General features: G+C 35.3%; 1 protein-coding gene across 10 annotated transcripts in view; it reads right to left on the bottom strand.

Annotated features, from left to right (window-relative positions):
- The window catches only part of TDRD3 (tudor domain containing 3), a 182,497-nt gene that overhangs the window by 46,103 nt on the left and 109,089 nt on the right, over positions 1 to 27,305 (bottom strand). For 8 of the 10 annotated variants that reach the window (XR_014820054.1, XR_014820056.1, XM_013980575.3 and 5 more), the window contains 3 exons: positions 23,439 to 23,595; positions 22,364 to 22,489; positions 1,763 to 2,616 (listed from right to left, as the gene is read on the bottom strand). Coding sequence is in view for 6 of the 10 variants with exons in the window: in XM_013980575.3 (XP_013836029.2) it covers positions 1,763 to 2,616; positions 22,364 to 22,489; positions 23,439 to 23,595 (1,137 nt within the window). In the remaining 4 variants the exon portion in view is untranslated. The remainder of the gene's footprint in view (positions 1 to 1,762; positions 2,617 to 22,363; positions 22,490 to 23,438; positions 23,596 to 27,305) is intronic. The other 2 variants (XR_014820057.1, XR_014820058.1) reach the window with 1 other exon arrangement.

Below are 27,305 nucleotides of genomic sequence, written 5' to 3'. Positions count from 1 at the left end.
TGTCTTTTGTTGTTGTTGCTATTTCTTGGGCCGCTCCTGCGGCATATGGAGGTTCCCAGGCTAGGGGTCCAATCGGAGCTGTAGCCACCGGCCTACGCCAGAGCCACAGCAACGCGGGATCCGAGCTGCGTCTGCAACCTACACCACAGCTCACGGCAGCGCCGGATCATTAACCCACTGAGCAAGGGCAGGGACCGAACCCGCGACCTCATGGTTCCTAGTCGGATTCGTTAACCACTGCGCCACGACGGGAACTCCAGAGATGCTGCTTTTAGACAAATGTTATCTGACATTCATACAAAAACCTTTAAAGACTATGCCATCTAGACCCCTGGACCCCTCCTTATTGTTATCATCAGATAATATCTAACACCACCTAATACCCTGCTTTTTCTTCATCTTTCACTGAACACAATGAGGTCTGGTTCCTGATCGCAAGCCCTATAGTATCCTTTAAAAGATCCGACCATACTTCCTAGGCTGCATTTCAGTTCCTTGAAATCTTCGGTTAACTTTACCTTCACCTCTCCTTTCAGCTATACACATGGGCACATTCTTATCAACTGAAAATACTCTCATTTGAAGTATTTATTTGAACTATTTTTTGATTCTCATATCCATCTAGGTCCCTCACTCTGTAACTCCTTAGTTCTGTTTTTATTACTTTGCTGATATTTCCAGTCTCCTAACCACTCTATTTTTTTCCCCATGTAAGTGCCCCCTTGAGAATGAACTAATTAACAAAGTCAACCAATAATTATGAAATCCCTACACTGGGAGAAGCAAGGCAATAGAGAAAAACAAGACAGATATGGTCCTGCCTTCAAGGAACTTAAAATCATGATAGTGCTATCAATGCAGGAACCCAAACCAAGAATACTTACAAACTGTGAAAAGTTTCAGAAAGTGAACAAGGCACTGATTGAGAAAGACAATAATGTAGGAGGGAGGAGGGGACAGATGAAAGAAAACTTCTTCCAGGAAGTGTCTAAGCCAAGCCCTCAAGGATCGGAAGAGTACTTCGTGGAAGAGCATGATGGGCAGAAAGGCACACAGGTACAAGGCCCTTCACTCTGAGGGTCCCTCTGTCCTCTTTCCCTTCCTGCTCTGCGTTGGTCTTCTCCCTCACAGCCAGGCTCTTTTACCTGATCCACTGAATTCCTTCTCAACCTCATCCCTGTCTTTCCCTTTTTTCCATGACTTCCCTCTTTCTCGTTTAGTTGGCATATAATGCAAAGCTAAACAGTGTTTAAATTATTGGTTTAATAATTATTAATTTTTTTATTATTAGCTAAATAATTAACATTCCTGCTTTTAATTTGTTTTAAAAAATAGGCTGATTGTGTATATTTTCATTAAATTAAATGAAATCTACAGAATTTAACTCTGTACCACTCAAGTGATTTTATTCCCGGTGAATCACTACAATTTTACTAGAAAGAAAAGCAAATATTAATGGTTCAGTTGATGATAACTGAAGCAACTTATCAATTTCATTTAACCATTTCTATAATACTTTTCTGATATGCAAGTGAAAATCAAACTTAACCTACCCAAATCTTACGGGACTCCTAAGCATCATAAAAAAATATTAAATATTTTGTTTTTCCTTTGATAAATTATATACCTATACACCTTTTCAAAAACTATAAACAAGTACAAACATAGAACATAACTCAGTCCCAAAGCAATGGCTTTCCATAGTCTCACTAAATGTTACATTCAGTAATAATAGTATTTAATAATTCTGCAGCATTCATACCTTGTTGTCTTCCCAATAAAGTGCAAAACATTCATCTCCAGGTTTCCACAGTTTTGCATACTCCATAGGAATAGATGACTCTAGTACTTTTTCTGGTTTAATTGGCCCAGATCTTCTTTTGGGCCCACTATTATAAAATATTTTATCATCATAGGGTGTTGTTGTGATGGGTCCTGAAGGCTTAATAGGTCCTACTCGCCTTCCCTTCAGTGGTGTTTCTGTCTCTCCATTTGGAACACCCATGAAACTATTCATTCGGACAGGGTTCTGATAATCAGTATTTACATTAAAATGTCTTTCGATTTTTACACCACTAAAAGCTTCATTATTTATCGAAGTTCGTGGTTTCCTGTCATAAAAATGATTGGGATTTGCTGTTTGGTTTTCTCTTTTCCCACGTTTTTGATTATTGTAATCGATGGATTCTTGAGGAAGTGGATTTTCTTTTGCGTCTGCACAGGATGGACCTTTACCTGATCTGCTTTGCATAGAGTTATCCCTTTTTTTAAATGCAGCATCATTGTGCTGGGAGCTTAAAGGGTATGAAGTATCTTTAGTTCTATCGTATCTAGAATATGGCCTATCATACTTGATTCTCTCTTCAGCCCATACTTCAGATCCTGAAGAAGTACTTGGTCTTTCAGAACCTCTGTTTCTAGGTAATCCACTGCCTTCTAAAATTGACTTTGAATTTTGGGTGTCTCTTTGAAATCGAGGAGGTTTCTCATTTCTTGACTGTCTGGTATCATTTCGAGGAAGGTATCTTGATTGACTATTATCTTTTATTCCATTTTGCTCAGTATTTGACAATCTGTATTGTCCCTGATGAAGCTGCTGCAGCTGTGATTTAGGTTCTGAAAAGTAAATCATATGCATATTAAAATGAAGACTGCATTAATATTTAATTATAAAACTAATATTTTAACCTCTTCCACTATTTTCCTACCTCATTATTTAATCTCTCTTTGCTTTCTTAGAGTCCTGTATTTCTAATATACAGTTTGCCTGGATAGCCACATTAGTAAAGTAAAGCGATGATATGAACCACAAAAAAAAAAGGATAATTCAAAAGCTATTTATCTGTGTCACTGAAGGTTCATATTGTAATAGTATCTATAATATGTGCTATTCCAATAATTCATTTCCCAAGACAGTAATGAAACAGAACTGCAAACTGATAACTCAGAAGCTGCTACGAAACTGTGTAAGTACAACCCTTGCTCAACTTCTATGAATCTCAGTTTCATTTAAAAATATATTACTACTATTATCAGTAAAGTTCTAGCCTGTGCAAATAAAAAAAAATGATTTCTCAAATCTTCCTGGATCAGGAATTACTAAATGTTTGGATTATAATAGATACCCTACTATAGAAAAGACTTAATAGTTTTCTTGACCTATCAAAGTAATTAAGAGCACGTACTACTTTGAAATACAGAAAAAAGTGTCAAAAATATAATTAAGCACAATAGTGTAGATAATGTCCAACTAGAAACCAAAATCAGTAACATGATAAATATATACTCATAAATAATTTGTCAGCTCTATTTCACATAATGATTTTTATTCTACTTCAATTTGTATTATGTCATTTACTCTTTCTTCCTACATTTTTTTCACACAGCATACTGACTGGTCTTTGGTGTACACATCTTATTTCTCTTGCCAAACACTATAATCAATATGCAGTTCAGGATTATTCTTATATTTTACCAGGGTCACAATACTTCTTAACAGGGGCACTACTGACATTCTGGGTGAGAATGTTGCCTGTATCTGCAAGAAAATTAACCTCTATGACCTCCAGGTAATAAACATCAAAACATTCAAACTCAGCATTCCAAGTCACTATGGCTATCAAATCTGTCTCCATATATTTCCAAACATCCACTGAAGAAAAAAACATACCAGATAAAATGTTCAGATCAACAAAGAATAGAGAGAAGACTTTAAAAAGTTTCTGAGGGACAAAACAAGTCAAAACTAAAGATCAAAGTTCAAAATGATAAATTTCTCAAGAGAATCACTGGAAGCTAGAAGGTAATCTAGCAGACTTTAAATGTCTTTGAAATGAAAGGAAAATTATGTTCTAAGTATAATTCTATATTCAGCCAAACCTCCCATTAGCGTGACAGAGGTTAAAGATTTTTCACATATGCAAGATCTCAAATATAGCCAAGACCATCTACAGAGACATTTTTTAAAATAACTTTTTCCCAAAATTTGCTTTATAAATATAACACAAATATTTTATTTTAAACCACTGCAATCAATATTAATTTTTTTCCTTAGAAGAAAAATGGGCACAAATGAGCATTTTCATCAGAAAGCATGTGCTGGCACATGTTCTAGTCAATATTAGAGAATAAAGGATGCAGCCGCTTCTTGCTAACTATCTACTATGTATTAGGTACTTATGCTAGAATTTTATACACATTATCAATAGTCTCACAATAGTATTAACATACAGGTGTTACAAGGTTTATTTAGGAAAGGTAAAGTCGCTTGTACAGTGAATTGAGAAATTTTTCGGCTTCAAAAATAAATCAAATATCAAGGTGTTTTATTTGCTGAGAATAAGATTTGAACAGATATTTGACAAGTAAGCTTTTCAGATCTCCTGTGAATAGGGATCAATTTTTCTTAAATTATTCCAGTTAGGGACACCAAAATCTATGATGGTCAGGAAGTACAAATAAATTAAGTCATGATGAGAGTAATTATCTAGATTACAAGTGGCAATCTGAATAACCACGTATACAGAATGAAGGTTTTAATTTGGCTTGGTAGGTATGGGAGAATGTGATTTTAGCTACTCAGAAAAAGAAAAAAAAGGTAAAGATTTCCTAATCTATTTAACTGATGGTATACATTAGATTACTGAATAGAAGTATGTTTACTACTAATGAATATACTTCATTTCCATTATTACGATGAGAAAATATGGTGAGAGAAAAATCTATAAAGGAAACTATTTTTCAAATAAGAACTCCTCTTAAAAATAAACTCAAATGAGGAGGTGGATCAAGATAGCAGAGGAAACCCAAATAAACAAAATTAGAAATGAAAAAGGAGAAATCACAACGGATACTGCAGAAATACAAAAAACCATAAGATAATACTATGAACAATTATATGCCAACAAATCTGACAATCTGGAAGAAATGGACACATTTCTAGAATCTTACAGCCTGCCAAAACTGAATCAAGAAGAAATAGATCCACTGAACAGACCCATCACTAGAAATGAAATGAAATATGCCAAAAAAACACTCCCTGCAAATAAAAGCCCAGGACCAGATGGCTTCACAGGTGAATTCTACCAAACATACAAAGAGGAACTTATACCCATCCTCCTTAAATTTTTTCAAAAAGTTGAAGAAGAAGGTACACCCCCAAAGACATTCTGTGATGCCACCATCACCCTAATTCCAAAACCATACAAAGATACCACCAAAAAAGAAAAAAAAAAAAAAAAACAAAAAACTATAGGCCAGTATCTTTGATGAATATACAGATGCAGAAATTCACAACAAAATTTTAGCCAACCAAATCCAATAACATACCAACAAGATCATATACCATGACCAGGTAGGATCCATCCCTGGTACACAAGGATGGTTCAACATACACAAATCCTCAATGTCACACACCACATTAACAAAAGTCAAAAACCACATGATCATCTCAACAGATGCAAAAAATGCATTTGACAAAATCCAACATCCACTCACGATAAAAACTCTTACCCAAGTGGGTAGAGAAGGAGCATACTTTAACATAATCAAAGCCATTTATGACAAACCCACAGCAAATATAATACTCAATGGGGAAAACTGAAAGCCTTCTCACTCAAATCTGGAACAAGACAAGGATGCCCACTCTCACCCCTATTATTCAACATAGTAGTGAAAGGCCTAGCCATAGCAGTCAGACAAACAAAACAAAAGGCATCCAAATAGGAAGAGAAGAGATAAAACTGTCACTGTATGCAGACAACATGATACCATACATAGAAAACCCTAAGGACTAAACCCAAAAACTACTTGAACTGAACAACAAATTCAGCATAGTAGCAGGATATAAGATGAACTTTCAGAAATCAGTTGCATTTCCATACACTAACAATGAAATATTAGAAAAGGAATAAAAAATAAAATACCTTTTAAAATTGCACCCAAAAAATCAAATACCTTGGAATACACCTGACCAAGGAAGTAAAGGATTTATATGCCAAGAACTAGACAACATTAATCAGGAAATTAAAGAATACATAAAGAAATGGAAAGATATTCTATGCTCCTGGGTTGGAAAAATCAATTTTGTAAAAATGGCCATACTACCCAAAGCAATCTACAGATTCAATGCAATCTCTATCAAATTCCCCATGATGTTTTTCACAGAACTAGAACAAAAAATCCAAAAATTTATATGGAACCACGAAAGACCTAGAATTGCCAAAGCAATTCTGAGGAACAAAATCCAGCCAGGAGGCATCACTCTCCCAGACTTCAAGAAATACTACAAAGCCACAGTCAACAAGACAGTGTGGTACTGGTACCAAAACAGACGTACAGACCAATGGAACAGAATAGAGAAGCCAGAAATAAACCTAGACACCTGTGGTCAATTAATCTTTGACAAAGGAGGCAAGAACATAAAATGGGAAAAAGACAATCTTTTCAGCAAGAATTGCTGGGAAACCTTGACACTGACATGCAAATCAATGAATCTAGAACACACCCACACACCATGCACCAAAATAAACTCAAAATGGCTGAAAGACTTAAATATAAGACAAGACACCATCCAACTCCTGGAAGAGAACACAGGCAAAACATTCTCGGACATCAACCTTATGAATATTTTCTCAACTCAGTCTCCCAAAGCAACAGACATAAAAGCAAAAATAAACCAATGGGACCTAGTCAAACTGACAAGCTTTGCACAGCAAAGGAACCCAAAAAGAAATCAAAAAGACAACTTACAGAATGGGAGAAAATTGTGTCAAATGATGCAACTGATAAGGGTTTAATATCTAAAATATACAAACAACATATACAACTCAACAGCAAAAAAGCCAACCACCCAATGGAAAAATGGTCAAAAGACCTGAATAGACATTTTGCCAAGATATACAGATGGCCAACAAGCACATGAAACAATGCTCAGCACCACTGATTATTAGAGAAATGCAAATCAAAACTACCATGAGATACAATCTCACACCAGTCAGAATGGACATCATTAAGACGTCACAAATAACAAATGCTGGAGGGGGTGTGAAGAAAAGGGAACCCTCCTGCATTGCTGGCAGGAATGTAAGCTGGTATAGCCACTATGGGGAACGGTATGGAGGTACCCTAGAAATCTATACATAGAACTACCATATGAGCCAGCAACCCCACTCTTGGGCATATATCCAGATAAAACTTTCCTTAAAAAAGATACATGCACCCACATGTTCATTGCAGCTCTATTCACAATATCCAAGACACGGAAACAACCCAAATGTCCATTGTCAGTTGACTGGATTAGGAAGATGTGGTATATATACACAATGGAATACTACTCAGCCATAAAAAAGAATGAAATAATGCCATTTGCAGCAACATGGATGGAACTAGAGACTCTCATACTGAGTGAAGTAAGTTGGAAAGAGAAAGAGAAATACCATATGATATCACTTATCCTGGAGTCTAATATATGGCACAAATGAACCTTTCCACAGAAAAGAAAATCATGGAGAACAGTCTTGTGGTTGCCAAGGGGGAGGGGGAGGGAGTGGTATGGATTAGGAATTTGGGGTTAATAGATGCAAACTACTGCCTTTGTAATGGATAAGCAATGAGATCCTGCTCTATAGCTCTAGGAACTATATCTAACCACTTATGATGGAGCATGATAATGTGAGAATAAAGAAGGCATACATGTATGTATGACTGGGTCACCTTGCTATATAGTAGAAAATTGACAGAACACTGCAAATCAGCTATATGGAAAAATAAAAATCATTGTAACATTAAAGAAAAGACCTTTACAAGGAAAACTATAAAATACCACTCAGAGAAAAAAATTAAAAAAAATAATAATTGAGAGGATATAACATATTTAAAAGATCAAACAAGTCAATATTACAAATATTTCAATTTTTAAAAAATTCATTATAGATTCAATAAACTCTCAGTAAAAACTTCTAAAAAAATATACTCAAATGAGGCAGAAGATAAAATTGTTTTAAAAGAACATAGTTTTTCATATATAACCTTTTTATTCCAAAGTAAAATAACAGTAAGCCAAGAAAGGTCCTTAAACATTTCCTCATTCTTGGATTTCCTTAAATCTAATATCTCTTATCTTAGGTAGTTATGTAATGAAATCAAATATAAAGTGAATATTTTGAAACTGAACTTACCAATTAAATAAAAAACAGAATATGCTCGATCACTAAGTTGTGGAAAAGGTGATTTCAAATAAATAAAGAAATAGCCCCAAAGTCAAATAGGAAGCTCCTCAATTAGCAGTTCAAGTTCTAGTTGCTCCCTGTTGTCCTTCCTGAGAAGGCATGATGATTCCTAACCATCAAAATACTAACTGGCACCACAGGCCAAGTCTATCGTCACTCTAGCAGTAAATGAGAAAACTGAGAAACTCTTCTGAATAGGAAGCAGAATAAAATGCATCACTTTTTTTTTCTTTCTTGATGAAGAAAGGAAAAGATGAAACAAAAACATAAATAGAAATTGGTAATACTTAATATTAAATAGAAGAATAAAAGGAAAAGGAAAATTAGCAAATAATGATAGAAAAATCCATTGCAAAACAGATAAATCTACAAAAACATCTACAAGGTCAAAGTGATAAAAGTTCATATGATAAAACTAATTAAAGAATGCTACATGCACTTAACTTGACTTGTAGTAAAATGTGCCTATTACAACACACCATGAGTTTCAATATACAAGATAATTGATAATAATGTTCTACATTCCCATAATTTGAAATGCAAGGATCATTAAGAATGAATTTATTAACTGTCACAAATTATTTGGGTTTGTATAATATGAATGTGCTGAATTAATGAGGTACTTAAAATATTAATACTTCTTTGCAGAGTATTCATTCTCTAGTTGCAGCTGTACCTGTTTTTTTATAGTAAAAAAACAGGTACGCTTTGTTTCCTAAGATGAGATGATTCCTTTTTTTATTCTGAGACACCTACCTGAAGTGATGGCTTAATTAAGATTTTACTATTGCTTTATTCTACTTCAAAGGTCTTTTAACTACATCATACAATTCTCTCAACCACCCTGAAGAGCAATATTATTATCCTCATTTTGCAAATGAAGAAACTAAGAAAGGCTAAACTATAAAATGTTGAAGCCAGAGCTAAATTCAAATCTACCTGAAGCAAAAGCCCACAATCTTCTCACTGTGTCAACCTGCCTGCCTAGAGAAACAAAACAGAATGTAACCAAGAACATGTTAGCTACAATTTTATCACCTACATCTGTTCACTTCTGATGAGATGCAGCAATCACAAAAGCTCTTTCACAATCTCTGATGAATTGAAAATACAAATTTATATGCTAGGACTGCCAGAATTCTGACCTAAAATTAATACTCTCTTTCCATTAATGGAAGACCAAAGGACTGTCCATTTATGGGCTAGATACTACTTTTAAAACATCATCGTACCACAGTATAACAGGTTACCTTCTTTTTTTATGATTTTTATTTTTTCCCATTATAGCTGGTTTACAGTGTTCTGTCAAATTTCTACCGTACAGCATGGTGACCCAGTTACGCATACATATATACATACTTTTTCTCACGTTATCATGCTCCATCATAAGTGACCAGACATAGTTCTCAGTACTACACAGCAGGATCTCACTGCTAATCCATTCCAAAGGCAATAGTCTGCATCTATTAACCCCAAGCACCCCATATATCCCATCCCCTCCCCCTCCCCCTTGGCAACCACAAGTCTATTCTCCAAGGTTACCTTCTAATGCACACATTAGTTCAAGTAGAACAGCTGAAATCAGTGCTGAGTAATCCTTCAACAAACAAATCAAAACCAAAACAAATCATTACAGATATTTGTTACAAAAAGATGGTATTAACTGATTGGTACATCAATTCACTTTAAACAGAAGAATAACACTCTCTAATATTTCTATGTCTATATATAAAACAGAATATACACAATTTTTTCCACATCACAATTTTCTTTTCTTTCTTTTTAAATATTTTTAGGGCCACACCCATGTCATATGGAAGTTCCCAGGCTAGGGGTCAAATTGGACCTGCAGCTGCTAGCCTACACCACAGCCCCAGCAATGCCAGATCCAAGCCATGTCTGCAACCTATACTGCAGCTCACGGCAACACCGGATCCTTAACCCAGTGAGTGGGGTCAGAGATTGAACCCGCATCCTCATGGATACTAGTTGGGTTTGTTACCACTGAGCCATAACAAGAACTCCCCACATCAAAATTTTCAAACAATTTTCTCAATTACACAAATCAGGGCTTTGTGTAAAATATCTTTAGATATTGTGTATATTACATAATGATCACAAAACTCTTTGTCTATAAAAATCACTTTAGAATTCTTTGTTGTTTGCTTTTTAGCAGGGCACCTGCGGCATATGGAGGTTCCCAGGCTAGGGGTTGAATCAGAGCTACAGCTGCCAACCCTATGCCACAGCCACAGTAATGCAGGATCCAAGCCACATCTGTGACCTACACCACAGCTCATGGCAATGCTGGATCCTTAACCCATTCAGCGAGGCCAGGGATCGAACCCGTGTCCTCATGGATGCTAGTTGGGTTCTTTAATTGCTGAGCCATGACAGGAACTCCCAGTTCAGAATTTATATACTTTTGTTTATTCTGTAAAAAACTACTTCCTCTATAAATTTATTTTGTATGAATTCCGACTTAAATGACAAAGCTTAAGACGAGGAACTATGTCTCATTCCTAGCAGGTATATATAAACGTAAATGGTTATTAAGTGATTATGTTCTCCATATAGTAAAAAATAAAATGTAGCCTTTTAAAAATATTACGCAATAGGAAGAGAAATTTCCCATCATCCCAAGCCTAAAGCATCCCATGCTAAATATGTTCTTTCTTACCACTCTCTTCAAAATAATCATTTCAATATCCATAGAACATTTTCTACTGATATACTTCAGCTTTCCTTCTAACCCCACTACTTCACTGACACTATTTTTGTCAAGGTCTCTAATCTGGTGTGTTGGGACCAGTCTGAACATTGCACAAGAACTGATTATTAAATTTTCAGAAAATCTGCAATCTAGTTGTTAAATTGTTGATGGCTTGAAATCTGCCACAGTGGGAATATTTTTACCACACAAATCAGAAAAGACTACATATCAGAGCATCCCATCTCCTCCCCCCGGAACCATCTATTATAAACACTCACCAGCACACTACTATGTAAATCCGGTGGACACTTCTCATCCTTATCCCTCAGTTTCTCTCATACTCCTTCCAACTTTTTGGCAGCTACTTTCTCAGGTTCCTTTGCTGGCTCTTTTACCTCTACTTGATCTCCAAATTCAACTGCCTGCTTAGGATCCCTTCTTGATTTTTTTAAAAAACTTAACATATCTTTAAAAAGTGTATTTCAAATTTATGGTAAGCTAATTTTAACTAACTTTAAATACATTACCTTTAAAATTTTTCACTAAAGTTACTCCAAATCCAAACAAATTTTATATACAATTATTAAATTCAAATAAGCATCAAATTTATACTATTAATCAATACATTACATGTGCAATACTGTGGCATATTTTCACTTCCCATGCAGTACTTTATCTAACACCTTAAACTACCTGGTTCACTGGCCTGACAAAAGGAAAATGTCAGGTGCTATGCTGTCAGAATGTTTGCAAATCTAGAGACCACAATGTTGTAACAATATAGATCAGAGCATTTCAAAGTAACTCTAGCCAAGGATCAGGGTTTTTGTTGTAGTTGTTGGTTCTGGTTTTTAATTTCCAATCAACTACTGACTGTTACTTTTATAAGATGCAGTAACAAATGTTGAGGCATTGACAAACTGCTGAAAGAGTTTCTGAATACTTACTTTCAATTTCAGTACTTACTTGTACATATTTGAGATCTGACACTAAGTAGTACTGGTATAGACTATTGTTCACTGTTAAGGTTACAAGTCCACAAAACAGAACCGGGAACAATTAATTCAAGTTAACTGTAAAACACTATCAAGAAGTGTGGGGCAAATCTGCATTTAAAAAAAAAAAAGTAATGGAAGAAAGGAATCAGTCCTATAAGAAAAAGTCAAGGACTGCAAAGGTCATGGGTGGTTAGGGATAGAGAGAAAGTGACAGGTAGTGGGTAGATAACCACACATTTGCTCTGTTTTGCTAATGGCTTATGACTATTCACACAGCAACCATTCGTTCCTACCTTCCAAGTACGCATTCTACCAACAATTTCAATAAATCAGTTGCATAGGGAAATGAGGAGGGAAGTTGTCTGATGCAATGAGATGTAAATATACACACAATAGTCAATACATGGGCAATCCTTTCTTGAGAAAATCCTTCACAAGACCGTCTAGCCTAATAGTACACATTCTCTCTCTAATCTTGACCTAGTTTCTTGCTGTTCTAATTAAACTATTACCATTCTATCACATTTCTTCCTATAGTCCCTATTCTTAATTCTTCAAAATTCAATCTATAAATCTATAAGCCAAACTATTTAAACTGACGTGAAATGTGAAAGAGAATAAAACTGCATCAAACAGAATAAAATACCTAGGAATAAACCTACCTAAAGGAGGCAAAAGACCTGTACTCTGAAAATTATAAGACACTGAAGTTGACACAAACAGATGGAAAAATATAGTATGTTCCTGAATTGAAAGAATCATTATTGTCAAAATGACTATACCTACCCTGGGCAATCTACAGATCCACTGCAATCCCTATCAGATTCCTAAGGGCATTTTATGACCAAAGCAATCTTGAGAAAAAAAAAACTGGAGTTGGAGGAATCAGGATCCCTGACTTCAGACTCTACTTATATAGTTACAGTCATCAATACTGTATGGTACTGACACAAATACAGACTTATAGATCAATGGAACAGAACAGAAATTCCAGGACAAAACCCATGCATCTATGGCCAATTAATCTACAACAAAGAAGGCAAGAATATACAACAGAAAAAAGCCAGTCTCTTCAATAAGTGCTTCTGGAAAAATTGGACAGCTACATGTAAAAGAATGAAATTAGAATACTCTTTAAAACCAGACACAAAAAATAAACTCAAAATGGATTAAAGACCTAAATATAAAACTGGATACTATAAAACTCTTAGAGGAAACATAGGCAAAACACTCTGACATAAATCGCAGCAGTATCTTTTCAGATCCACTTCCTGGAGTAATGAAAATAAAAACGAAAATAAACAAATGAGACCTAATCAAATTTAAAAGCTTTTGTGCAGCTAAGGAAACCATAAGCAAAACAAAAAGCCCACAGAATAGGAAAAAATACTTGCAAATGATGTGAAACAAGGGATTAACCTCCAATTTATAAAAACAGCTCATGCAGTTCAGTATCAAGAGAAATACGAATAAGCCAATCAAGAAATGGGAAGAAGATCTAAATAGACATTTCTCCAAAGAGACCTACAGATAGCTAAAAAGCACAAGAAAGAAAAGATGCACTCAACCTCATTAACTATTGCAAATCAAAACTACAATGAGGTATCACCTCATACAGGTCAGAATGGTCATCAACAAAAAGTCTACAAACAACAAATGCTGAAGAGGGTGTGAAGAAAAGGAAACCCTCTTACACCCTTGGTGGGAATGTATATTGTTACAGCCACGATGGAAAACAGTATGGAAGTTCCTTAAAAAACTAAAAATACAACTACCATATGATCCAGCAATCCCACTCATGGGCATATAACCAGAGAGAATCATAATTCAAAAAGATACATGCACCCCAATGTTCACTGCAGCACTTTTTACAATAGCCAAGACATGGAAGCAATCTAAATGTCCATGGATAGATGAATGGATAAAGAAGGTGTGGTACATATATACAATGGAATGTTACTCAGCCATAAAAAAATGAAATAAAGCCATTTGTAGCAACATGGATGGATGCAGACATTATCATACTAAGTAAGTAAAGAGAAAGACAAATACCATATATCACTTACACACAGAATCGAAAATATGACATAAATGAAATCTACAAAACAGAAACAGACTCAAGGACATAGAAAACAAACTTATACCCAAAGGGGAAAGGTAGAGGCAAGTGATAAATTAGAACTTTGGAATTAACAAATACACAATACTATATACAAAACAGTCAACTACGACCTATTGTATAGCACAGGGTACAATAATCAACATCCTGTTAAAAAAACTATAATGGAAAAGAATATGAATAAGGACATATATATAATAACTGAATCACTTTGTTGTACACCAGGAACATAACACTGTAAGTCAACTATACTTCTATAAAGAAAAAAAAAAAATGTGTTCTGAAAGATCGCTCACTGCGGTATGGAAAATGAGATGATAAAGTTCTCCAAAGAGTCAGTGGAGGGTGGATAAGGACTTCAAGCAGAGCAGTGGAGATGCAGATGAGGAGACAATGAGTGGAGATGCTGTGGCTTGTCACAATGATGTTGATAATGATGATAGTGGTGGTGGTGGTGATTGCTGCAAAACTACCATTATGTGGAGGCCTATGTGGCAAACACTGTACTTAACATACTCTAATATGGTTTTCTCAAAAGCTCTAAATTTAGGTGATGCTACTATTTTCCCACTTCCCAAGAAAGAAATCAAGGTTTAAAAGATTATATAATTTGCTCAAAGGCATACAACTAGTAAATATAAGAGCTGTGTAGAATTAAGTAGTGGTAGATTCGGTTCTTGGTAGAATCAGCCCCCAACATCCTGTCCAATTTCCCTCTTCTCTTGGTAAAAGAACTCTGCTTTTTATCATGGGCTCTTCTTCCTCCCCTTTACATATAATTCTGACAGAATCAATTAAGAAGGCCTATGCTTTCCTGATTAAGAAGGGGACAGATACAGACATTAAAAAATGGAAGGTCTGGAGTTCCCATCGTGGCGCAGTGGTTAATGAATCCGACTAGGAACCAGGAGGTTGCGGGTTCGGTCCCTGCCCTTGCTGTGAGCTGCGGTGTAGGTTGCAGACGCGGCTCGGATCCTGCGTTGCAGTGGCTCTGGCGTAGGCCGGTGGCTACAATTCTGATTAGACCCCTAGCCTGGGAACCTCTATATGCCCGGTGGCTACAGCTCTGATTAGACCCCCTAGCCTGGGAACCTCTATATGCCGCGAAAGCGGCCTGAGAAATGGCAAAAAAGACAAAAAAAAAAAGGAAGGTCTTTTTCTGTCTGATATTCCAGGCACAGGGATCACTTGATTCTGAGAATTTTTAAATTACTTTTTCATATTATGAACGGAGATTTCACACCAATGCAGTGCTCTTTTATCCAAGTCTCTTTAAATTTCTGTTCCAATCTCTTCATACGCACCAATGCCAACATCCCCAGTGGGACTCAGTTGAGCTTGGGAAATCAATAGTAATATGATGAAGGTATTTATCTTTTCCCAGAAAAACATGCTTGCAAAAATTATGAGTCTTTTTATTGATCTATCTTTATATGTCATTGTGTCCCCTTATACACTGGCCTTATCTGGGCCAGTCTTTGCTACGACATGAAGGCAGTCTGTAAACACACACAAAAAAAGCACAATTTGAAGACAGAAAAAGTCTTTCCAGTTATATAAGACAATGAATTACTTTTTTGTTTATTTGGATATCTGTGGCTTACAACTTAAAGCAAACTAATTTAGAAATTCACGCCAGGAAGAAGAATGATAGAAGTGACAGAACCAAAAATGTAAAACTTGTTTAGTAAAAAGGGTGCAGGATAGTGAAAGTCACCTCATCCCTAACAGGAAGTTAGCACTCCTCAGTGTACTGTTAAACTGTAGCCTACTGTCTTGGAACTGAGATCATCTAACTAATGAGGTCAGTGCTTTAGAGAACTTAGTATGTTAGGGGGGTGAGAGGTGTTGGTTATTTCTTACTGTCTTCAGTAAGTCTTACAAGAAAGAATCAAGCTGGCATGCTTGAAAGTAGAAAGGACATGGATGCAACTAGCTATGAGGTGCTCTTATCAATTACTGTGGCAAAACAAAAGGACTGAGACTCAGATAATCATGCTTCTTGAGAGATTAAAGAATTCTATGAGCCACAGAATAAAACAGGAAAAGTACGACATGAGACTGAGTGAAACTTTATCACCTACGGCCATGTCCAATATTTATGAATGCTGGAAAAGTCCTTTGTCTCTATATTTGTTTAATTAAAATATCATCCTTTTCATTAAAAACAACTCATTTGAATTCTGTTACATATTTTTCTAGGTGTGTATCCTTTATAGAACTGGGTCATAGTCTCTATCTTATCTAAAATTTTGACAAAATATGGAGAAACATAAATAAAACGTAACACATAATTTACAAAATAAGCTACAGAAACAAAGGAATATAGATTCGAGGGAATTACTCTGTCAACTTTTCTCACAACACCTCTTACTGCCCATTCATAACAAATTAAGGTTGTCCTGGTCTTATTTAGGTGTTAAAACAGTAAAGTCCAGTGTCTTAAGGTATGCCGGCATCCTTTCTTTATATCTCTGGCCAACTCAGATATTTTCCATGATAACAGATAGAATCAAACCTACTCCTTCTGTACCAAGTTGAAACTTGTATTTCTAGTGGGCATTGTTTTGAATGGTAGCCATGTATTACATCAAGTAATATATAAACTTAAGGTATATAAAAAGTGACTTTTAAAAGCTGTCCTGATCTGGCCACAAACTATATCTAGTCTATAAAACCAAAATTTTAAAGAAAACCTATACATAAGAGCCTTTTGGAACATAACCTATCACAAACTGATCAACTGAATATTCACATTATATCATTATACATCACATAGAATACTCTAGTGATTATTCTCATAAAACAATGTAATCCAACCTTATTTTTCAGAATATCAATAATAATGTCAACTAACATTAGTTTGATTAGAATCTGATTTCAATTAAAAGATAAACCAAAAGGTGAATAAGAGAAAATCTCTAGGAAAAGTACACGTGATGGTCAATTACAGGAATATCTCATTTTATTGCACTTTATTGCACTTTGCCAATACTTTATTTTTTACAAATAAAAAGTCTGTGGCAACTCTGAATTGTCAGATGATGGTTAGCATTTTTGAGCCATGAAGTGATTCTTTTTTTTATTACATTCTTTATATGTGATTTTCTATCACGGTTAAAGTAATTCTTAAAGTTTTTACATTGTTTACACATAATGCTATTTATTGCACACTTAAGAGACTATAGAATAGTGTAAACATAACCTTTTTTGTCTTTTTTTTTTTTAAGAGCCACACCCAGGGCATATGGAAGTTTCCAGGCTAAGGGTCAAACTGGACCTGAAGCTGCCCACCTATGCCATAGGCACAGCAATAGCCAGATCCGAGTTGCGTCTGCAATCTATACCACGGCTCACAGCAATGCCGGATCCTGAACCCATCGAGCAAGGCCACGGATCAAACCTGTACCCTCGTGGATACTAGTTGGGTTCATTATCGCTGAGCCATAATAGGAACTCCAAACATAACTTTTCATATGAACTGGAAAATCAAACAAGTTTGTGTGACTTGCTTCATTGAGATACTTGCTTTACTGTAGTAGTCTGGAAACACTTTTGTTCTTTAAAACTATATAATACAATGTGAAAGTAAATGTGTTACTTACCTGGATTAAACTTGTCAGAAATACATTCTTAGAGGATTTTTTTTTTTTTCAACAAGCTTACACATTACACAGAATCTGCTATGACATAAGTCCATCCAGACCTAGGCTTATGTGGTTAAAATGTGACTTCTAGGGGTACCCAAACTAAACAAAATTCTCAGACAGCTAAAATGATACCAAACATAGAAGCAAGAGAGGTTTGATAATTAATCTGAATTAAAAACGAACATTTTAAAACCCCAAATATGCATATCACTGAATCACGATTTTTTTTTTTTTCTTTTTCCGCCACCCCCATAGCTCATGGAAATTCCTGGGCCAGGGATTAAACCCAAGCCAGACCTGCGACCTACACCACAGCTGCAGCCACAACTGACCCCTAACCCACTGCACAGGGCTGGGAATCAAACCAGAGCTTCCACAGAGACAAGCCAGATTATTAAACCACTATGCCCCAGCAGTAACTCCATGATTACTTCTTTATAATCAATTTAGGACTATAACAGACCCCCAAAATGACAATGATGATATGAATATAAATAAAATTATAAAACCATAATTATTTTTCATTAGTTGTCCATAAGGCATTTAACCATTAAACTTTATGGAAACTCTATCCTGAAAAGATTTCTAGATTTTCTTAGAAAAATGGCCAACATTTTCTCTCATCAATGAATAATTAATTTTAGAAGGTAAGATTTATGGAACAATGACTAAATTCTGAGGAAAAACCAAAGTGGAGACTCAATTTTACAAAAGTAGAAGGTTATTCTGGACTTGATTTTCAATTAAAAAAGAAATACGAAATCAAAAAAGCAGAAAAGCAATTCAGTAGTTTGCCTCAACTGTTTATTATTCTATGAACTTCAGCTCAACTAAAAATACCCCAGTAGTATAAGTGGGTTAACAAGAGAAGGAGTAACAGAACCTCATCTCTGCAAGACACCTGAGGATGACCACACATCAAACATTTCCATCAATCCTGTCGCTTTTACTGTAACAGCGTTACATAAAGACACAGCCAAGGGAACACAGGTGCACCAAGTTTTACTGTGCTGTGCAGGTACTGTGTTCTTTTCTTTTTTTCTTTCCTATAAACTGAAGGTTTGTAGCAACCCAGTTTCAAGCAAGTCCACCAGTGCCAGTTTTCCAACAGGATTTGCCCACTTCAGTTCTTTTTTTGGTAATCCTTACAATATTTCAAATGTTTTTATTATTATGATATTTGTTGCAGTGATCAGTGATCTTTGATGTTACTACCATGGCTTGCTGAAGGTTCAGATGATGGCTAGCATTTTTTTTTAACAATAAAATATTGGTCTTTTCTAGGGCCGCACTCACAGCACATGTAGGTTCCCAGGCTAGGGGTCTGATTGGATCTGTAGTCACAGGCCTATGCCAGAGCCACAGCAACGAGGGACCCGAGCCGCATCTGTGACCTACACCAAAGCTCACGGCAATAGCGGATCCCTAACCCATTGAGCGAGGCCAGGGATCAAACTCACAACCTCATGGTTCCTAGTCTTGATTTGTTTCCGCTGCACCACAGCAGAAACTCCAACAATAAAGTGTTTTTAATTAAAGTACGTACATTGTTCTTCCAGACATAATACTATTGCACACTTAACAGGCTACAAAATAGGATAAACATAATTTTTATATGCACTGAGAAACGAAGAAATTCATGTGACTTGCTTCATTTTATTGTGGTGTTCTGGAACTAAATTTGTGATATATATTTTTGAGGTTTACCTATATAAGAAATATCTGTAAACAGGAAAATCTTCAGTCCATATATATATTCATCATCCAGATGTTTGTGTTCACATGTGTTATCATCAATCTCCTCTGAATGATGTCAACATCATCGAAGAAGAGAGTTTATGGTCAGAAAAGCCACTACTGGACAGAATGTTTCTCTGGTCAAACATTTAAAACAATGAAACAGCAAATCAAGCAGTATTTTCAAGTCTGCCTGATTAAAGGATTCCTTAGCCATTCAAAACAACTAGTTAGTCTTATTTTGGTAATAAAACTTTGAAATAAAGAATATAACATCATTATAGATTATAAATAAGCCAGATCATGTTTTACGGCTGTATTCAAAACACTTCTGCCAAGTCTTTATATTTTATTCAGTGTTGCTTACAGTAAGTAAATGATAAAAGTCTTATCATTTAAATTAAATGATTAAAAAGTAAATGATAAAATGGTTCACACCAAGTAAATAATAAAATTCATTTTAATAATTATCCTTATGACCTTTTAGTTTGTGCTTTTTTTCTGTCTCACAAACTAACAGTGGGCTTCTTTGGGGCAAGAGCTACAAAATCTATTTCAATTAATTTTTTTTAAATAGGGTATTTTATTAAATTTTATATACCTGCCATTTTTCATAGACCAGGCACAAATAAATAATACATAAAATATTTAATTTATAGAATGAATAATTCTTACAACACATACAATTGTAGCCTCACTCCAATCCCATTTCCACTTTGCCAATGGACAATGGTTTTTTCTGAAAGCACCATACTTTGTTACTCTCATCCTCTCAAAAATCCTTTCATGGCTTTGTACTGTCATCTGGATAAAATAAAAAACCCCTAGAAAAAAATCCTCTTGATGTGGCTGCAGCCTACAACTTCTACATCTAGGCTTCTATCCCTACTTCTCCCATAATCTCCTAGGCATAGCAATTAATGCTCTGATGCCTCCAAGCCTGGATGTGCTGAGTTCTCTCCAACCAGACTGCTCTTCCCTCAGCACTCTGACTTGAGACTTGTCTAAATGCCACCTACCCTAGCAGCCTCTGCCCATCTCCCATCTTGGTAGCTGGCCTTGCCACTCACCACTTATAGGAAGAAAAAAAAATTGCTTCTCTGAAAATAGTGGTCATTAAATAGGACAGAAAACTCTAAAGTAAGTTGGAAGGGATAATTTCTAGTGTTAGGACGATGAAAGACACACATGAATTTGGTTAAAATTTAAGTGCCTGTACAAATACTAGAAATATCTAATTTTTGAGTTTAGGGATTTCTGAAGGTCACAAGTTATATTCCTTGTGAAAATCAAGGGTGTGGAATACTATTATAATGTCTATATCTTTCTCACATTCTAGCTGACTCTGTATCATATTAATAAAAATAATGAAACATAAAACACTCTATTAAAACGATATCCAATATTAACAGATGTGTTCACAAATTTCTGTCCCCTCAGAAGTTAATCTAACACTGATGTTTGGTTTTGAGTATATTATTTATGTCATGTATCTTAATTAACTTTGGTAACCTTTTGCAAGTAGAATACTAATACTACTAAACTTGGTTGGTATGCATGCTCTTTGAGAACTGAAAGATGATGGACACACAGTTCACAACAGAATTACTACTCTTGTTCTCAAACTCATTATTTTTTCTAGAGGTCAAAAGCAAACGTAGGGATATGGAAGGATAAAAAGAAATCAAAGGAGCTCTGATTGGGATAGTATAAAGGGAGCCTGGGACAAAAGAAGTCAGAGAGATTTTAAGAAGCAGTAGACACTTTCCTGTTCACCTTGTAGATACAAACATATTGTGAAATGCTTAGGGAGTAATATAACAAAAGATTTCATTTTCATAAAATCTGAATACTTCAGAAGTAAGTCAGAAAGAGAACGACAAATACCATAGGATATCACATATTTGGAATCTAATACATGACACAAATAAACCCTTCCACAGAAAAGAAACTCAAGGACTTGGAGAACAGATTTGATTGCCAAGGGGGAGCAGAAGGGGGTGGGATGGACTGGGAATCTGGGGTTAACAGATGCAAACTATCACCTTTGGAGTGGATAAGCAATGAGGTCCTGCTGTATAGGACTGGGAACTGTATCTAGTCACTTATGATAGAGCATGAAGGAAGATAATGTGAGAAAAAAAATATACATGTATGTGTGACTGGGCCACTTTGCTGTACAGTAGAAAACTGAAAGAACAGTGTAAACCAACTATAATGGAAAAAATAAAAATCATTTTAAAAAAGAGAAAAAAAGAAACCTGTATACTTGGAATTTATTATAAAAGCATTTTATCTCTGAGTCTAAAATTAATTAAAATACAGCTGAAAGAGAAGACTAAAAGAATATTTTCCTAACTTTTTGGAATCCTGTCATAAACTTACAATTCTAGAAAATATTTATTATATTCTATGCTTAAATTAGAAAACATTTAACATGATCATTCTCTTTAAATATTAATCACTAAAATATATCATACTAAGAAATATATCACAATGTGGAAGCATATTCACTCACTGCACTCATTTAACCCTAGCTCTAACTACATATTTTCAAACAATATGTATTATGTATAGAAAAAAGAGAAAGGCCAATTTCATAATGAAGTTATATGACTAAAATTTCTCCAACATAACAATCTGTTTTCATAGATTAAACCTGTCATCTATTAAAACCGGGGGAAAGAGTCTGGTGATATTGCCCATCATATAGTTAAAGGGGTTAAATAAGCTTTAGTGTTTTCAGAATGCAACAATTTAAATTTTCTTCAGTTTTCATCAAATAGGAAATTTGTGATTAAATACATTTATAAACACATAGAGTAGATGTTCATATTGTCGGTTTATTATACCTTTTTTATAAAATCCCAAATAAAAGTTTGGTGTTTTAAAAAGAAATCTACCTTAAGTTAGCCTACCTTCCACACTCAAAGTCCCCATTTTAGATTCCAAGAAATCAAATAATGTGCTTGGTGCTGAGGGCCTTGCATTTCCCAATTCCTCTTCATCTTCAGATCTTATTCGTCCCCTGCCTTTTCCTTTACCTTAAGAAGTAAAGCAAGACATATATATTCTACATGCAAAAACAAAAGGAGACTATACACTAAAATATAAGCAGACATCTTAAGTAGAACTTTATATATTTCTTTTTTTTTTTTTTGTCTTTTTTTTCAGGGCTGCACCTGCAGCATATGAAGGTTCCCAGGCTGTAGAATTGGAGCTGTAGCCCCTGGCCTATACCACAGCAATGCCAGATCCAAGCTGAATTTGCCACCTACCCAACATTTCATGGCAACACTGGATCCTTCACCCACTGAGCAAGGCTAGGGATTGAACCTGCGTCCTCATGGTTACTAGTCAGATTTGTTTCTGCTGAGCCACCATGGGAACTCCCTATATACATATTTCTTTTCATATTTTTCTGTATATCTACATCTTTTACAAGAAAAATGTTTTTAAATGATTATACTGATTAGCACCTTTAGTCCTCAAAATGATCTGGAAATTTGAACTTGTGTAAATTACCTCTTAAGGAAAATCATTTCTAAACAATTTTTCTTTATTTTTTAAAAGCGTACAGATTAGAACTTGAAAAAAAATCACATAATACATAGACCATACAATAATTTTAAAATAACACTAAATGAAAATTATGTTCCTGTTAAGTTTTAAAAGTTTGTAATTACTCACTTATACAAGTGGCATAGTTCTAGAAATAATTAATACAGCTCGTTACTTTATATTTTCTGTATTACTCATAACTTTGTTAAATAAGGTATTAGATCCACTGCATGTAAAGATGAAGACAATGAAACTAAGAATAACCTACACAAGTCTCTGTGGTTCTGAAACTGATGCTCCTTCCACCTACCATAATGGTAAATATAAAAGTTACAGCCTTCACAGAAACAAAACCCAGCCTCCTCTGTTGACAACACGTATTTCTCTGAAAAGCAAATAATACTATCTGGCATATTGCTTAATGATTTATACCTCTCAGAGGTGGACCCGTAACAGGTTTCTGTTTATTGCTGTTAAGAAGTACATTCAGTGCTGCTTCTAAATTGTTGCCATTATCCATTAGAGCTTGCCTTGATGCTTCTTTACTAAAGCCCATTTCTGTTATGTGCTTCAGAGCTTTCTCATCAACCTGTAAAGGATGAAAAAAAAGCTAAGCCAAGAAATAAGCAAGGTATTAGCTTCTAACTCTATACTGTATTTAACTAAAAATTACAACTGATATTTATGGAAAATATGATATTAATATATCATTCACCTGCTGTTTTTTTTTCACACTAATAGTCCAAAAGTGATTTGTGATAGGAAAGGTTGTGTCTTGACTACTCTGATTTCACAAATACCATTACAAATGCAAAACAAAAAAAGAAATTTTATCACATGGCAGAATAAGGCTTTTGAATATAATGTGGGCAGTGAAAACTACATAATGAAAAATATTCATGGTTGATACTTGTCCATCCTAAGAAAATGCAATTTAGATAGCACCTCTCCAAAAATGCAAAAAAGCTAACAAAATGGTACCATCTCAGTAGCTTTGTTTTTTTTCTATTCTCTGCTGTTTCAGTATTCTGCTCTGTATTTATTAGCAATAATATCTGTAATGCTTTTACAACCTGTACCCCCAATAGGAAAATCTACTTTATAAATATCAGGACCCCAAATCTTGAAAAATCTAGACCTGAGTAGAATTAAAGAACTGTTTTGTTTACAGCCGCACCTGCAGCATATGGAAGTTCCTAAGCCAGGGAGTGAATCAGAGCTGCAGCTGCTGCCAGAGCCACATCCACAGCAATACCAGATCAGAGCCTCATGTGTGACCTATGCTGCACCTTGCAGCAACGCCAGAGCCTTAATCCACTGAGGCCAGGGATGGAACCTACATCCTCACAGGAACATCAGGTCTCTAGCCCATTGAGCCACAATTCAAATGAGCTCCAAAGAACTGTTTAAGTAACAGAAACATATTTTGTAGAGAAATTTACTCAATTATGATTACCAGCTGAGGGAAACATATCTAACTTTCTAATTTTTATACATCTAAAGTAAATGTAAAAAGGACTGGACATTAAAACTATAACTCACCCATCTTATCCGAGTACAAAAAATAATCAAACCTTCTAAAAGCTTCCTCTCTCTTAATTATTTCCCAAGTCAGTGTCGAACTAAGAGTATTGTCACACATATGGAACTTAACTAAAAACACTTTTAAGAATCAATTAACATCCAACCACGATATAAGTTATTCTACCTTTCTTGTTAACCCAATTTGCAGTTTACGAAACTCTCATTCAAGATGTTGGCAGAGCCATGCTCTTCTTTTGTTTTTATGGCTGCACCTGCAGCATATGAAAGTTCCTGGGCTAGGGGTCAAATCAGAGCTGCAGCTGTTGGCCTGCATCACAGCCACAGCAACACCGGATCTGAGCCAAATCTGTGACCTACACTGCAACTGAGCCAATGCGGGATCCTTAACCTAATGAGTGAGGCCAGGGATCAAATCCACATCCTCACAGACACTATGTCAGGTTCTTAACCTGCTCAACCACAATGGGAACTCCATGCAATGCTCTTCTGACAGCTCTAGGGAAGAAAATCCCTTGCCTCTACTAGCTTCCGTTGTTTGCTGGCAATCTTTCGCATTCCCATGGATGTATCACTCCAGTCACATAGCCATCTTCTCACTGTGTATCTTCAGGCCATCTGTCCTCTGTGTGAGTCTTTCTCTGTATCTAAATTTTTCTTCTTTATAAGGAAATTAAACTAAGGTGATATTCAACCTGACGACCTCTTTTTTAACTTGATACCTCTGTAAAGACCCTATTTCCATGTAGAGTCACATTTGAAGGTACTAGTGGTTAAAACTTCAACATATCTTGCTGGGGGTGGGTGCAGGGTGATGGTGAATGGGACACAATTCAACCTATAATATATATTATCAAAAATTATTTTAAGGACTTATCAACTGATATCCCAATCACGTCTTCCTTCAACTGTTGAAAATAAAGAACTAAAAACCATATAACATGCAAAAGAATTGGGTACCTGGTCATTAGAATAATTCATGTACATTCAAACTTACACCAGCACTTCAAGTTGTCCTTCTGATAGTCTCCTTCATTCGTAAATAATAGTTTTTTTTTTTTCCCTGAATAAGGAATTATTGGTTAACAGGTTTTTTCTCTTTTGGTACTTTCAGTATATCACCCACTGCTTTCTTGCCTCCATAGTTTGATAAAACACTGTTCACTTAAGATCCCTTTTATTTGGTGAATTGCTTCTCTCACTGCTTTCAAGATTTCTTCTGTCTTTAGCTTCCAACAATGTGATTATTTATCTTGGTGTGCCTCTGAGTTTATCCAATTGGAGTTCTTTGAGCTTCTTAGATTTGTAGATTCATGATTTCATCAAATTTGGCAATTTGGGGGCATTAGTTCTTCAAATATTTTTTCTGCCTCTTTTTCTTTTCTCTTGGAACTCCCATAATGCTATGTTGGTATATTTGATAGTACCACATAGGGCCCTTAGGCTCTATTTTTCTTCATGCTGTTCTCTTTCAGCATCTTAGACTAGGTAATTTCAATTGCCCTATATTAAAGTTAATTGATTCTTTCTTCTGCCTGATCTAGTCTGTTGCTGAACCTAACTAATGAAATTTTTTTATTTCAGTTACTGTACTTTCCAGAAATGTTATTTTGCTTCTTTTTTAATAATCTTTCTTTATTGATATTCCCTACTTGTTCACATATTGTTCTCCTGCTTTTGGCTCTTTGTCAATGATTCCCTTTAGACCTCTAAGTATTTCTAAGACTATTTCTAAGATTTAAGGTTTTTGTTTAGTAAGTCCAATGCCTGGGCTTCTTCAGGAATAGTTTCATTTCTTCTTTTTCCAATGAATGGGTCATATTTTCCTGGTTTGGATTTTTGTTGTTGTTATTGTTTTGTTTGTTTATTTTGGTATACTTTATAACTTTTTATTGGAAACTGAAAACTTTGAATACTGTAATGACGGTGATTTTGGAAATCAGATTCTCACTCCTCCTCAGGGATGCTGTTGTTACTTAATGAAGACTCAAGTTCTAAGTTTGCTAAGTAACTTTTCTGAACTTTCTTTGTAAGGATCATATTCCTTGTGATATGTGATCACTAGAGTCTTTTTTCCATGGTCAGCCAATGATCAGCTTCTTTCTTCATCTGTCACTACTCTGTATGTTGCAAGAATCTGACTTTGCTCCAGAGTTCTATAACAGTTGATTCAGACAATGTTTATTAGTTTAATAATTGTTTTGGTGGAGGGGTCAATTTCTGAACCTTTATTCCGCTACCTTTGTAATATCACTCCCTTCATATGTGTTTAATCCTCATAACAATCCAAACTGCTGGTCTTTGGTATTCTATGGCAAGACATTCCCAGACAAGGATTCTCAATTCACTCAAGTTTAAGAGCTTCTTGATGTAGTGACTGTGTCTTTTTCAGCTCACTATATCCACTCAAACCTGAAAACTGACTTGTTTTTTAAAGAACGAGATGGTCATATAATCAAGGAAGAGTTAGTTTGGCCTCGTTGTAAACCCATTCTCCTTGGCTAGTGAATGATTTAGGAATGGGCAAATGACCTAGTTCTAGTCAATAAGCCAAGAAGGAGTTTACTAGAGATTTCAAAATTTATTTTCTTATCTGATAAAACAGACTCACATTCAGAAAAATGCTCCCTTTACTTCCTTCAAACTTTTTGCATGAAGATAAAACAAATGGAGAATCCTATAGCCCAGAGAAGAAAGCCCAGAAACTACAGAGATGCCCACCAGCATTTCAACATTGTTATACTGTTGAATTTACCA

Source organism: Sus scrofa, chromosome 11 (assembly GCF_054392235.1).
Source record: "Sus scrofa isolate SSC_HxYL_T2T_F1_AM1 chromosome 11, Sscrofa_HxYL_maternal_Yorkshire_Landrace_v2.0, whole genome shotgun sequence".
NCBI lineage: Eukaryota > Metazoa > Chordata > Mammalia > Artiodactyla > Suidae > Sus > Sus scrofa.
Note: the sequence above shows the minus strand (reverse complement) of the source record. Positions and strands in the feature narration are given on the sequence as shown.